We start from the raw sequence: 14,557 nt of genomic DNA, 5'->3' as shown, positions 1-14,557 counted from the left end.
GGAGCCTCAATTCTTAAAATATACCACTCAACTCATTAATAACATTAAATATGTCAAATAAAAATATAATTAACTAAGAGAAAACAAAAATAATAAAATAGAGAAAATACATGATTCACAAGTATAGAAACATGTAAAATGTATAGATAAAAAAATCTTTAACCTTAACCATGACCCTAACCCTACAAGAGCAGGCCAAGTTTTTATTTCCACAATCCATAAGCTTACTAGAAAGGCAGTGTAGTCTTTTTTGTTTGTTAATGTAAGTTTAGATCACTTGTCACAAACAAGAGAGATGGAGCAATCAAGGGGAGAGGAATGATAATGACAAAAAAAAAAAAAATGATAATCTGGGAGTGCCTCAAGGGAGTATACTAGGCCCACTATTGTTTCTACTCGATGTTGTCCCCTCCTACTTTAGCCACCCCGATTGCTTTATAATAACACCGATGACTCCAACTTCGTGGTTTAAGTTCATTATTTCTGCGCTATGTCGAACGACTGAAATATTTGATATGTGTTATCTAATAATCTTCGCTTAATGTGGACAATTGGATATTGTGAAGGTTTTTGCGCACTGAACTATACTATAGCCTTCATTTTGACTGTCACATATCTTGGTGTGTAAACTGACTTATGCGGTGTTTTGGGCTTAAGACTAAATAAACATTGCTTCAATAAAGAAGAAGGTTAAAATCAAATTATTAAAAAACACAATGGACTTATTTGACCTAATTATACATATTTTAGTCTTTTGTATAGATTTATGAAACGAATATATATTTTTTTATTACTATAAATCTCATGCATCATTGTGAAGAGGAAATCTTCAGATAATGAAGATAATAATCAAATATTTGATAATTTGCGTATAATTTACTCAATATCAAATGTCTCTGATAGGGCGTCAAGTACCTATTCTCAATAGAGTCAACTGTGTTTTTATTTTTATTTTCTTACTCCCTCATGATTTCTTCCTTTTTTATTGATAACGATGGCATTATTAATTTTTTTAAACTTATTACTGTGGTAATTAAATAAATTATGCCATTATCTGAAGTACACTTTTAAAATGAGTGTGGCAAACAGTGACTTCATGATGTCAAACATTTGTCATTTCTTAGTCAGATAATTCTTGAAATACCAAAGATTTTTTAATTTTTTTCTCCTAGGTGCATTCAATTTTTAAGTTTCTTTTCAGATAATATGCGATTTGACATTTGTTCGTTGCTGTCCAAATCATCCTATTGAGGTTGTAAAATCAGTCTTGACTTATTGTCAACATTCTCAGATGATATTGAACATTTAACCAAATATACAAAAATAATTGTCAGTTAATTTTATATAAAGTTGGTAGGCAATTCCATCTTTTATTTTTCATATACTGATATATAATTAAATTATGATCTATTACTTTTTCTTTTTTAAGGATTGTTAATATTTTTTCTGCTGTCCCTTGTATATAAATCATACCAGCATAACCTTTTTGTCCATAAATTGTTGTTTTTCTTTAGTAATAATTTAATTTTTGTTTTGCAATTATTTTTTCTTGTGTGTGTTTTATTTATACATCATGTCCCACTACATTAGATATTACATGAATTAAACATAATAGCAATAACATAATTAAAAATTACAAAACATATTTACAATATAAAAATAAAGTAGTACTTCAGATTCTTTTTTTTAACTATTAACTCCTAATAATGATTAACTCAATTAAATTTTTTTTAAACTCTTCAGTATTATTTACAATTATGTGTTAATGAATGCCATTATTCCTGACACTAACTTCATAAAATACAGTAGCATTTCGGTCTCCAAAAAGCATGACTTTGTTGCAACAATGGAAGTCTGGCAGCTGTCACACCATCACAATCCAGAAAAAGGTGATCCACAGTCTGAGGAGGTGCTCGACTGCAAGAAAAAGCTGGGTCAGGGATAATATTAAAGCGAAAGAGATACTCCACCAATTTTCCACGTCAGGATTTGAGTAAGCCTGCAGTCCATTCGCAGGTGGCTCTTCTGTAAGCGGCATGACACCGATGGAAAAAAAAATCCCTGGTCAGTCGTCCCTGGATAGAGTTACTCCAAATTTCTTCCCAATTAGCCAAGCTGTGTTGATTCGGCCGTCTCTTATCTGCAGATAGAGGGACCTTTGAATATGCAAATTGCAAGTCTTCATTTGGAAGCAACCTTAGCCATTTGGTCAGCAATCTCATTTCTTGCTGTGCTCACGTGCGCCCTGACCCATGAGAATGAGACTGTGCGACTCTTCTCAATCCGCTTTAGAATACTTCTAATGTCTTCTATCAGGGGCAGAGGTATTTTGGTGTTAAGCAGCTTGTCAGTGTGTGTGTTTTAAATTTATTTATTTAGAATGTGATCTCATAGTGATTTCAGGTACTCATAACCATATACAATTATTATTTACAATTAATTTAATAAAATTTTACTAACAAAATTAAGGCTTCAATGTGGTCTATAATCAAACTGTGATGATCAGGTGGCCATTGTCCACCTTTACATACAACGTCCCTTAGAGATTTTTGGCGTGGTTCTTGAATGGGGCAGTCGAATAAGATGTGGTCCCATGTTTGTTGAGGTCTCCCTGGACAGACGCATTCCGAATCCCATGTTATGTCAAATCTATAGAGATATTCTCGATTTTGTCCATGGCCGCCTATAAGTTGGGTAAGCATATGGTGGTGTTTCAATTCTACTGCTATCCTTGATTCTACCGTTGGGAAGAACTTTTTAGTTTGAAGACCTTTAGCAGTACGTCCCCAACGTTCTTCCCATTGGGCCAATGTCATTTTCGAGGCCATGGAGATGATGTAGCTTTTCGGCACTACTGTGATTGTTGTCTCTAGTTCAGAGTTTTCTGTAGCTTCCTTTGCTGCTGCGTCGACTTCCTCATTACCTTGGATCCCTGTGTGCGCTGGTACCTTTTCAATACTGATATTCCAGCCATTACCATGCAATGATTTTATCATATTTCTGATGTCGGATACCATCAGGCTTCATGCTTTGTAATTTTTAATTTTATCAATGGATATGCGGCTGTCTGTCATCACTATCGCATTTTTGTTCACTTCCCCAACATCCTGCTGTGCGAGCCATTGAAGAGCCTTCAGGATAGCAATGAGTTCAGCTTGGTTGTTCGAGCAACAGCTAGTTTGTTTAATTTGTATTGTTTCTTGAAGGGTGTTGTCTTTTCCATAGAAGACTAGGGCTGCTCCAACCTCATTATTCATTTTGCTCCCATCGGTGTATATTACGATCTTGTCTTGCCATGATACTGACTCTGTGATTCCTTGAGTTCTATAAGCTGGATGGGACCAGTCATTTAAAGGCAGTGTGGGTTCCACGATAAGTGCAGGAAAGGCTTTGTTGTTGAGTGACCTTTTTAGGGTGAAGTAGATATCGGTTAGTTCCCTTAGTTTAAGTTCAATCAGGGCTACCCCTGCCATGATACATGCTGCTTCATACGAAATTGTCCTATATCCTTTTATTATTCATAGAGCGATTTTTCTTTCGCCACACCTTCGAGTTTTTGTGTTTTGTGTGTGTGTGTGTGTGTGTGTGTGTGTGTGTGTGTGTGTGTGTGTGTGTGTGTGTGTGTGTGTGTGTGTGTGTGTGTGTGTGTGTGTGACGGTATGTCGCCAGAGGGGCTGAGTTTATGATGTTTTACTATGAATTATCAAATTTTCTTATTGTTATTAAAGTTGCAGGTGTAAAAAATAATAAAAATAAATTAAAATAAAATAAGATGTGCGATTAGCAGTCCCAGCACTCATAAAACCAGAAAATATTGCAGTAAACGACAATCGAATTTTATTTTCTAGGTGATTTATGAGAAGAAAGAATATTTTCTGTCGAAAAAAGTTGTAGATGTAGATGTAGATGTAATATTTCAGGGTATGGTATACTGTGCCCTTTGAGAGCTATTGTGTCCCCTGTTCTCTGCCTAAAGCACATCGGTGAGTCCTATTTCATCAAGAAACTTAATTAATAGGCCCGGTTTTAATGGTTGAAGCTCTTCTATGGTCACATTGTCCTGTTAGGAATCCTGTTAGGATTCGCAGTCTGTTCCTGCTTCCTATGACACATTCTGTGATTTCTTTCCTACCAAATTGGTTAGAAGATTCTTGGATTGTCTATGTCCAATAAGTGAATTCCAAAGTTCCCTCATTTTCTTTTTGTCCTTCTGTCTGAGATATTTGTTAATAGTGTGGATTCCTATGCCACAGAAGGGTTCGGGTCCTATCAGCGGTGTAGCAGCCCCTTTCCTTGCAAGGGTGTCCACTTTCTCGTTGCCTTCTACTACCATGTGTACTGGGACCCAGCAGAGGCTGACTTTATTCTGCATACCTAATATATTTAGTTTGGTTTTGCAATTCAGCACCATCCTTGAACTAATGGTATTTGAGCTTAGTGCTTTGATGGCTGCTTGGCTATCTGACATGATAGCTATATTCTTGTTTTTGTATCCTTTACTTAGATTGAATTGGATACATCTTTCAATTGCATGAATCTCAGCTTGGAAGATACTGGTTTGTTTTCCCATGGGTTCTGAATATTTGGTACCGGGTCCAAATACTCCTGCACCCGTACCTTCTTGTATTCTAGATCCATCTGTGTACCAAAGGATGGTGCCATTTTTAAAGGAGTTATTATGCAGGGAAGGCTTTGTTGTTGAGAGGGCTTTTTATGGTGAAGTAGATATCGGTTAGTTCCCTTAGTTTAAGTTCAATCGGGGCTACCCCTGCCATGATACATGCTGCTTCATACGAAATTGTCCTATATCCTTTTATTATTCTTAGAGCGATTTTTCTTTGTACACCTTCGAGTTTTTGTGTTTTGTGTGTGTGACGGTATGTCACCAGAGGGGCTGAGTTTATGATGTTATACTATGAATTATCAAATTTTCTTATTGTTATTAAAGTTGCAGGTGTAAAAAATAATAACAATAAATTAAAATAAAATAAAATGTGCGATTAGCAGTCCCAGCACTCATAAAACCAGAAAATATTGCAGTAAACGACGATCGAATTTTATTTTCTAGGTGATTTATGAGAAGAAAGAATATTTTCCGTCGAAAAAAGTTGCCTATATTTATTTTCTACGGAAATATTTTATTATCCATTATTTTCTGGTAAATGATCTACGTTAATACTCAAACACTAAAATATAATAGATTTTTTATAGATTTTCATCTCATGAATGAAAACGAAGGTCTTTTCCCCATGAGACGAAGATGACATGCGGCCAGTCACGTAGCTCGACCTTTACCCAGTTTAGGGTCGTTACACCAAATCAAAGCGTAGTTTATTTTCCTTTCATAACAGCCATGTGTCAGTTTTCGAAAGGCCGTGCGATAAAAACGAAAATATCTAAATTGGACAAAATTGAAAAAGCCACTTTAAAATCTTAAAACAGGCGTCTTAATTTCATGGACGTTGTGAACTTCCATAATCGTCTCTGCATACCGAAAACCTTCTCATAACAATCATGGATAAAACATTGCAATTTTATTTGTGAATTTGTCATATTTACATTATCAGAGTACTGAAAAAGCGAGAATAGGCGGACCTAACTATTTATATGTAATAGATTGCTTTATTCGTATTTTTTTAAATTTATATTGCATTAAGTATTTAATTAAATAAGGGTTAAAGAAGGTAATAATATTATTCTTCTCTAGTCTTCATAACGAATCAATTTTTCGCATTTTATTAAAGATTTTCGTGGAGAGAGACTCTTTGATGAGTCTGGAAAGAAATAAGGGTTTAAGAAGGAAATTTAAAAAAACAAGATTATGCAACGTGGGGCAAATTTTGTTTCGTGCAAATTTCAAGCTACTGCTCAAGGTGTGTGCTAATTCGCAGATGCTAAGATCTTGCTTTCGTACCAGTCCTCACACGAGGAGGACTCAGGTGGTGCGTCCTGGGTCGACGAACCCTGCCAAAACATTCTCATAGAGCAGAGTTCTAAAAATAAACAAGGCTAGGCTCACTTTCTCCACCGGTCTGAACTAGTGTTGCGTAACGCCTTGAACACAACACGGCCCATGTTTAAAAAACCGGTTTTGGTTTTATATTTCGCGTATCCATTTTGACCAGATGCTCCAGGTAGAAGAGCAAATAAGAAACAAAAGACCAGATATTTTACATGGAATTGCACTGATCTCCAAATTATTTTGAGCAATTTATTCTAGATAATAGCCTTTTAAAAACATTATAATAGATCAGCATGATTTCACTAGTGAAAAATTACTAAAAACGTATTCTTTTCCAGGAATACATTTTAAGCGGGCCAAATTAATTAATCATTTCCATAGCACTTAATTTGGTCTTATCTTAGCAAATAGAAAATTATTTGTTAAATTAAAATCTCATCACTGTTTTCCTTTTATTGCCTGAGGTGCCCCCAAGGTTCACATTTTGGTCCCTTTCTATTCGACATGAACGACATTGCTTCTTTTCTTAAAGATACTTTCTTCTATTTGCTGATTATTCAAGGTGACTGGCGATAAGTGTCAAAAATGTCAGGTGATTCTACTCACCATATACAACAAAAAACTTCTTATAAACCCCTGTCCAAATCTCAAAGCTAAAAAAGTAATTTAAGGTTTTGGGTTTTTTTTTCGACTTAGGTCCACTAAATTACTTATAAACTTCAGAATTACTGACTGTAGAAAAATCTGGATTGTGCCACCTGAAATAACGTTAAATTTTCTGTAAGAAAACTTATTTCTTTTGGACAGGGGTTTATAGGAAGTTTTTTGTTGCATATGGTGAGTAGAAACACCTTCTGAAATTTTCGACATATATCGCCAGTCACCTTGAATAATCAGCAAATAGAAGAAAGTATCTTTAAGAAAAGAAGCAATGTCGTTCATGTCGAATAGAAAGGGACCAAAATGTGAACCTTGGAGGCACCTCAGGCAATAAAAGGAAAACAGTGATGAGATTTTAATTTAACAAATAATTTTCTATTTGCTAAGATAGGACCAAATTAAAAGACTACTATGGAAATGATTAATTAATTTATTATTAATCAAAATCTTCAAGCCTCAAGTATCCTTCTGTATGTGTCACAAAATAATCATATTTATTCTTTGGTTACAGCTTCATAGTTATGTATTTAAATAATTCCATCCGCGTATTTTTTTGCTATACAGTGTGTCCTGGAAACGGAAGACATCCAACATGTCAAGTTGTACTAAAAAGTCCAGTCTGTTTCTTAATTGTACTCGAGATATTTCAGTTTTCAGGTTATTTCAAACTTTCACAACTTTATTTCATAATGTCCCTCGTTAATCCTACTGTAAATTTGATTATATCAAAGGAAAGAGCATTAAAAAATCCTAAGAGGATTTATTTGTTGTTTTGTTATACCTTTTGTTGCTCTTTTTCCGCTTAGTTCTTGTCTAAAGTTGAAGTAAGATTGTATTTGTTACGTAAATACCGACAGATATGGCTCTTAGAAAAAAGTTGACCCTGCTAATGAGCTTTGAAAATTTACTTAAACTCTCAATCGTCTGTTTGTAAAATAAATAAATTTGATTTTCGGTTACAAATGGTTTAAAAAACTGAAGACATTAATATTTTGAAAAATAAGCAAAAAACACACTTTGGTACGAGGTTGAACATAAGAAAAATGAAACAGCTTCTAAAAATTAAACTAATTGTTGAGAATCAAGCCCAAGAAGTTGGACATTTTGAACATTTAATTTAATTTGTGTTTTTTAGTGACCAAATGTTCAATAATTTGTTGAAGTCGTGAGGAGCGACTTGCAAGCACGGTTGAACTTTTTCCAAATCGAATTGAGATTATTTTTTTCAAATCAAATGAAGCTTTTTCCAATTAAGATCTAGCTGTTTTCAAAATTGAACTTTTCCCATATTAAACTGGACCTTTTCCTTCCCGAACTTGTCTCAAATCAAATTGAAATTTTCTTTGGCGAAACTTAAGTTTTTCCTATCTAAACTGAAATTTTTAATAGCGAATTTAACTTTTTCTTCTCCAAACTGTACTTTTCCAAATAAATTGAAAAATTTTCAAATCGTATTTAATGTTTTCCTAATAAAATTTAACCTTTTCCTTACCAAACTGTACTCTTCCCAAATCAAATGAAACTTCTTCAAATCATATTTAATTTTTTGTTGATCAAATTGAACTTTTTCCTACCCAAACTGAACTTTTCTTAACTAGACTGAACCTTAACCGAATCAAATTGAGCTTTTTCTAAACCAAATTGTGTTTTTTTTTTTCAAATAAACTAGAGCGTTTCCCAAATCTGATTGACGTGTTTCCAAAATTGAATTTTTCCTAAATTAAATTGTACTTTTCCGATCCAAACGAAACTTTTTTCAAACGCTTTGAAATTTTTCGAAATCAAATTGTGCTTTTTTCAAATCGAATGGAGCTTTTTTTCAAATCAGATTGAGGTGTTTCCAAAATGGAATTTTTTCTAAATTAGATTGTACTTTTTCCTACCCAAAAGGAACTTTTTTCAAACGCATTGAACTTTATCGAAATCAAATTGTGCTTTTTTCAAATCAGATTGAGGTGTTTCCAAAATTGAATTTTTCCTAAATTAAATTGCACTTTTCCTGTCCAAACGGAACTTTTTTTTCAAACGCATTGAACTTCTTCGAAATCAAATGGAACTTTTTTAAATCAGATTGAGGTGTTTTCAAGATGGAATTTTTTCTAAATTAGATTGTACTTTTTCCTACCCAAATGGAACTTTTTCCAAACGCATTGAAATTTTTCGAAATCAAATGGAGCTTTTTTAAATCAGATTGTGGTGGTTCCAAGATGGAATTTTTTCTAAATTAGATTGTACTTTTTCCTACCCAAATGGAACTTTTTTTCAAACGCATTGAACTCTTTCGAAATCAAAGTGTGCTTTTTTCAAATCCAAAGGAGCTTTTTCCAAATCAGCTTCAGGTGTTTCCAAAATTGAATTTTTCCTCATTTAAATTGTACTTGTTCCTACGCAAATGGAACTTTTTTCAAACGCATTGAACTTTTTCGAAATCAAAGTGTGCTTTTTTCAAATCAAACTGAACTTTTTCCTAGCCAAATTGAACATTTTTCAAATTTGTTAAGTCATGAGGTGCGGTGAAGAATGCAGTAGTTTAGAAAAATCATGGTCATCTTCAGGGCCTGAATGATTTATAAAACTTATGCTGATTGGGGAAAAAAAATAAAACAGATGTAAATATAAATTTTGAACCAAGTATTTGAGTGTGTAATACGATTACTTTTTTATATAATATTTAGGAACAATTTTTCAACTAAATTCAATAACTTGAACTAAACAATATTAACAGCCTGATCCATGTCAAAAAGACGAGAAAGACCAATCTATCGAACCTATTTCGTGATTTACAGCATCGTAATTAGCTTTTCGATAATTATATAGGTCAGTAGTATCTAAATACTGATAACATTTACCATGATCTCTGAGGAAAAGTGAAACATTCAGCGCGGGATGTAATACATCAATGGTATATATTATGTAATGATTTAGTTGTCTAGAAATACAGTTAAAATTATTACTTACTAATTCCAGTATTACTACTCATACCGTTCTGGAGGAATTGTGCTGAGAAAATCCAAATAAAGAGGGTAAATTCATTTAGGCAACTGTCAGTGATTGAACCACCGGAATAGATATTAAAATCTCCACGACAACCAAAAATTAAATATGTTTATTTTTTGTTGTTGAAGTTTCAAAATTAAAAAAAGAGTATTAAAATAAATTCATCAGAACCTGGGGGTATGTAAAAAAACCCAAAAGTGATCCAAATTCCAATAATTTCTACCGAAATCAAAATATCCCCAATAAAGTCATTGTCAGAAAGAAACTGGAATATTTTAATATTATTTATTAGACAATAGTTGTATTCATATATAATTTTTTAATACATTTCAGCTTTTTATATTAATTTTAATTATTCAATTAATTATCCATCGGTATCATATGTAAAGGAGTTAACTCCCTGTAAATACATATTTATAATATTTGATATATTTTATTTTTATCGTTATTGTTGTCCATTTTTTTTCTTTTTATGGATGAAAATTTTGTTTAGGCTTTATTATTTGAAGGTGGTGTTTTAAAAAGAAAAATCACGATTTTTTTGCATTTCAGCGATGCTGTGCCATCAATCATATCTGGCTGAGAAAGGTTGTTTGTTTCAATAAAAAAATACTTACTGTACTTATTTATATTTATAAAACTGTATAAAAATTAAAATATTCCTCCACCACTACTACTATTTATGTATTATTCGACTTTTTCAAATCTATTAAATAAATTTTGTTAGATATCCATTAATCGAATATTGATTTACCTGGTCAATCATAATCAAAAATCACTTAAATTCAGCTGCTATTTCTTGTACATTGTGGGGCTTAAATGATGTAATCACTGATTTAAATGCATCTTTTACGACTTCAGAACTTTTACCTGAAGGTGGAAGAGTTCATCATGGTTTCTATAACTCATTCACAAATTCATTGCCTAGCACGTGCGTGGAAAGTCCAATCAAAATTTGGCGGTTGAGATTGAAATTATTGCAGATGTAAATGGTGAACCAATTTCAAATTTAGATATTGAAAAACGCGTTAATGTCCAAGTGAAGTCTGTGCATCACAAGAACGATGACTCCTTTTTTTCTATTGTTGAGCCTGCTTACTAAAGTCTTGATAATTAACTGACTTCTCAAAGCATATTCAACAATGATTAGTATTGCTACGCGTATAGTGGTAATTAATATCGTAAATACTACGGTTAGCTCTGGTAATAATTAATTTTCTTCATAAAAACAACAATAACTAATAGTGTTTCGATTTATAATTGTAGTTAATTTTTTTTTGTAAAATTATAGAAGATAGAAGTTAGTAGTTAGTTAGAAATGCTTTAATGTAATTTTGCCTAAAATCTTCTCTTAATTATTAAAGTAAAAACTTATTTTTAATAATGTGGTTAGTAATGACCGAGTTATCGTCGTACGGAAACGCCCTCAAGGTCGGAGCCAGGTATGTTTGTTTACATCCACGGACGGGAACGGTGCTGGTGGAGTGGCTTGGGAATTTGTGGGAGAGGGGACTATTATCTGTTTGGCTGAGAAACGTCAACGCGTCAGTCGAGTGGTGCCCCCCTGAGTATAAGTACGGAGAAAACGTGTCGTTTGGTCAGTGATGAACAACTACTTGAAAATCGCCGTCAGGTGTTATTCTTCGGCGCGTGCTCCCGTCGGTGCCGTGCCTACCATCCACGAGCACATCTGGGCCTCCTTGGGCGAGCACGGAGGCAGGACGGCCATCTCGTGCCCCGAGAGCGGTAAGAGTCTGACTTACGGGAGGTTGAGGCAGTTGTCGGGCAACATAGCAGCATGGTTATACGCCAATACGCCCAAAGGCCGGCAGTTCGTGACTATTTTGCCAAATTCGATCGAAATGGCCATATCGGCGTTAGGGGCGTTTGAAGCCGGGGTGCCCCTATCACCACTCAACCCGCAGAGCACAGCGACGGAGATTGCCGGTATGTTCGCGAAGATCGACCCGAGATGGCTTGTCACCACCTCTTCGAAGATCCACGAAGTTTTGGAAGCGATGAAAGCTGCCAACAGGACGACGAAAGACACGGGTATCATCGCTATCGACGAAGAGATCATTTTCAACGGAGTACGTTTTCTGGACGAAACCGTTTTGCAATCCGGCAACGGTGAACGTTACGAAGACCAGCCAGCTCTGATGATGGTCGGCGCAGGGAGAGTCGAGGTCGTGAGCGCGAGTAACATCTTGGCCAACTGTCACCAAGTCTCCGGTCCCGAATTGAACCCCCTAGAACCGGGTGACAAAATCGCCGCTTCTTTACCGATGTTCCACAATTACGGGCTTACTCAGACCCTCCTGAGAGGATTAGCGAGCGGGGCGGAAGTCGTCACACTAAATAGTAGCAGCCCCTCCGATCTAGTCTCTTCACTGAACAAGAGCAAAGTCCGCGTTTTGCCGACGATATCGCCCATGATGGACGCCCTGGCCGGTCTCGGACGAGATGCTCTTAACGAAGTAAAATATATAACAGTCGGTGGTCGGCCCGACGTCGCCTCCAACAAGTTGAAATCCGTTTTCAACGGCGAACTCCTGCATAATTACGGTCCGATCGAAGGGCCGATTCTGTTCCAGCAGAGGCGAGGGGTCGCCGGCAGGCCTGGCAGCGTAGGGGAACCCTTGCCGAACACCGAAGCCAAGGTGCTAGCACCCGGGGGCGCCCAGCTCCCCGAGATGACAGAAGGAGAGATATGGGTCAAAGGGCCCCAGATCGGAAAAAGCTTAGAATGGATCCGGACCGGCGATCTGGGATACATGGACCTCGACGGCTGGTTTTACGTGACGGTCGAAGGGAACGTTTCCGTCGACGGGCTCAAAGTCGTCCCCTCGGAGCTCGAAGAGGTCCTCATCAAGCACAGCTCCGTCAGAGAGACAGTCGTTTTCCAGAGCGATGGCAAGTTAATCGCCGCCATCGTACCGACAGACTACTACAACCCGCCTCCTCTCAAGGAGCTCTCAAACCATCTCGAATCCCACCTGGCTCCTCACAAACGCATCTCCGACGTCGTCATAATGTCCTCTCTTCCCAAAAACGAAAGCGGCTACTTCGACAGGATCAACTTAGAACAAAACTACAACGCACGCCACCACGAATTTGTCGCCGTTCAATCCCTCTAACTCTTCGACAAAATTATTTGTATATAATGTAAAAAGAAAATATGTACATAACTAATTGCACTGAAGACTGATTTTAGTAGTCTAATCACACAATAGCATTATATTTTTTATATTCATAATAAAATGATATGATACATGAAGGTTGTTAATAACTTTCCCTCATGAACCTACAAACTTTCTTTCATTTCCAATGGAGTGATTTAATGAGAACAATAAACCCGTTTTTGGTCGTATCGATGATCTCGTATAATTTACAATTCTCGTTCACGCCACTATGGGGTTATTATTAGCAGAATGGATAAACCCCCTGCAATCATATTTGCATTGCAATACCACATTGGACGGGGGGTGTCTTCAGCAACGATCGAGTGCACGTGATACATGGCAAATATCTAAAATTGCTTAATTTCTCCAGGATCCGCTTAACATCTGCATAGATTGACCGAACCGTAGATCCTTTTCTTCATTATTAAAGGCATTCACGAAGTGAAAACAGTATGGCATTTTAACTGCCCTTAAAATCATAACAAATCCCGTATAGTGCAATGTGCGCTGTGATTTCTGTAAAAACCAACAAGACCAGTAAATTTTTGAGATTTCAACTTGCCGCAGTGTGATGACTTGTTTTTCTACGTTATGCCATCTTCACTGGTTCGTCAGGGATATACGCAGAGTGAGACAGAACAACAACCCACCACTAAATATGGCCAAACGCCGAGATGCGTCTAAATTTGTGCATCATTTACTTTTACACACATTTGATGCATTTTTTTCATTTGTTCTATTAAAAAGTAATAAACCTTGATTTATTCCATGCGAGATATCTCCTTGATGTCTGCAGTACGATGAAAGTGTATTTTCTCTTTTCGATCATCCTGATATTCTTTATCACACTTCTAACGTTAAAATTCACACTGCAGACCTCAAGTAGAATCCCCCAAAAAATTAACATCCTTGATATTCGGTCAGGGTTACAAGCAGGGAGAGGCAACTAGAGAAACCTAGCACTGAAGATAGTAAAATGACGAAAATGTAGTTAAAAGTTCAAGATGCATAGTTTGTAAGGTTTATTAAGGCTTTTTGGCATTTTTAATTTTTGGTCTGGGCCAAAAGCAGAGTGAGGCATTTACCTAAAACTAGGAATAAAGATCGCGAAAGGCCGAAACGCGCCTGACAGACCGGAACAGCAAGGATAGTCAGAAGAAAACGCTCGGAAACCACATTACTACATGTCCGCCTAAAGGAAATTTCAGAAGAAATAAATGCTTAAACCGAAAATAGCTTGAACCGGTTTTCTTGGAGATTTCCTATAGTATCAGGGTAATAAGCAGGGTGAGTCAACTAGACAAACTCTATATTAAAGATAGTACAGGTAGAGGCGTGGGTGGCCGTAACAGTTTAAGCATTGACGCGGCGCTCACCGCTGTAAGGTAAAGATACCGGGTTCGAATCCAGCTGCTGTGCATTCGAACCCGATATTTACAAATGGGCTTTTTTTTCAAAAACACCGACACCCCGGGGGTTGATATGACCTTTGGAGTTGCGAACCCCCTTAAAAAATAAATTTCACATTGAAACGGGTTTTAAATGTCTAATCTCGTCCTCATAAGCAGGTGATTTAAATCATTGGGATTTTCACACGCTTAATTGAGACCTGGCGTAATATTTTTGGCCCAGTTTTCCGGGGTAATTTGGCCTGTAAGGAAAATTCCAAATGAGTTTCCATTCCGACCGTTAATTCTAGCACAACAACACAATTCAAACCGGTAGAAGGTGAGAGCAAACAGTCAAGACCAATTAA

The 14,557-nt window shown here is 36.1% G+C and overlaps 1 protein-coding gene across 1 annotated transcript; it reads left to right on the top strand.

Annotated features, from left to right (window-relative positions):
- Positions 1–11,152: 11,152 nt before the first annotated feature.
- Positions 11,153–12,841, top strand: LOC106664646 (4-coumarate--CoA ligase-like 4). The gene has a single exon (XM_014390564.2). It carries the CDS (start codon positions 11,224–11,226, stop codon positions 12,754–12,756), a length of 1,533 nt encoding a protein of 510 aa, XP_014246050.1. The 5' UTR covers positions 11,153–11,223; the 3' UTR covers positions 12,757–12,841.
- Positions 12,842–14,557: the final 1,716 nt, after the last annotated feature.

The sequence above is a fragment of the Cimex lectularius genome, unplaced genomic scaffold (assembly GCF_000648675.2).
Source record: "Cimex lectularius strain Harlan isolate CLEC.00 unplaced genomic scaffold, Clec_2.1 scaffold8, whole genome shotgun sequence".
Taxonomy (NCBI): domain Eukaryota; kingdom Metazoa; phylum Arthropoda; class Insecta; order Hemiptera; family Cimicidae; genus Cimex; species Cimex lectularius.
The sequence above is the reverse complement of the archived record's forward strand: the minus strand, read 5'-3'. Positions and strand labels throughout refer to the sequence as shown.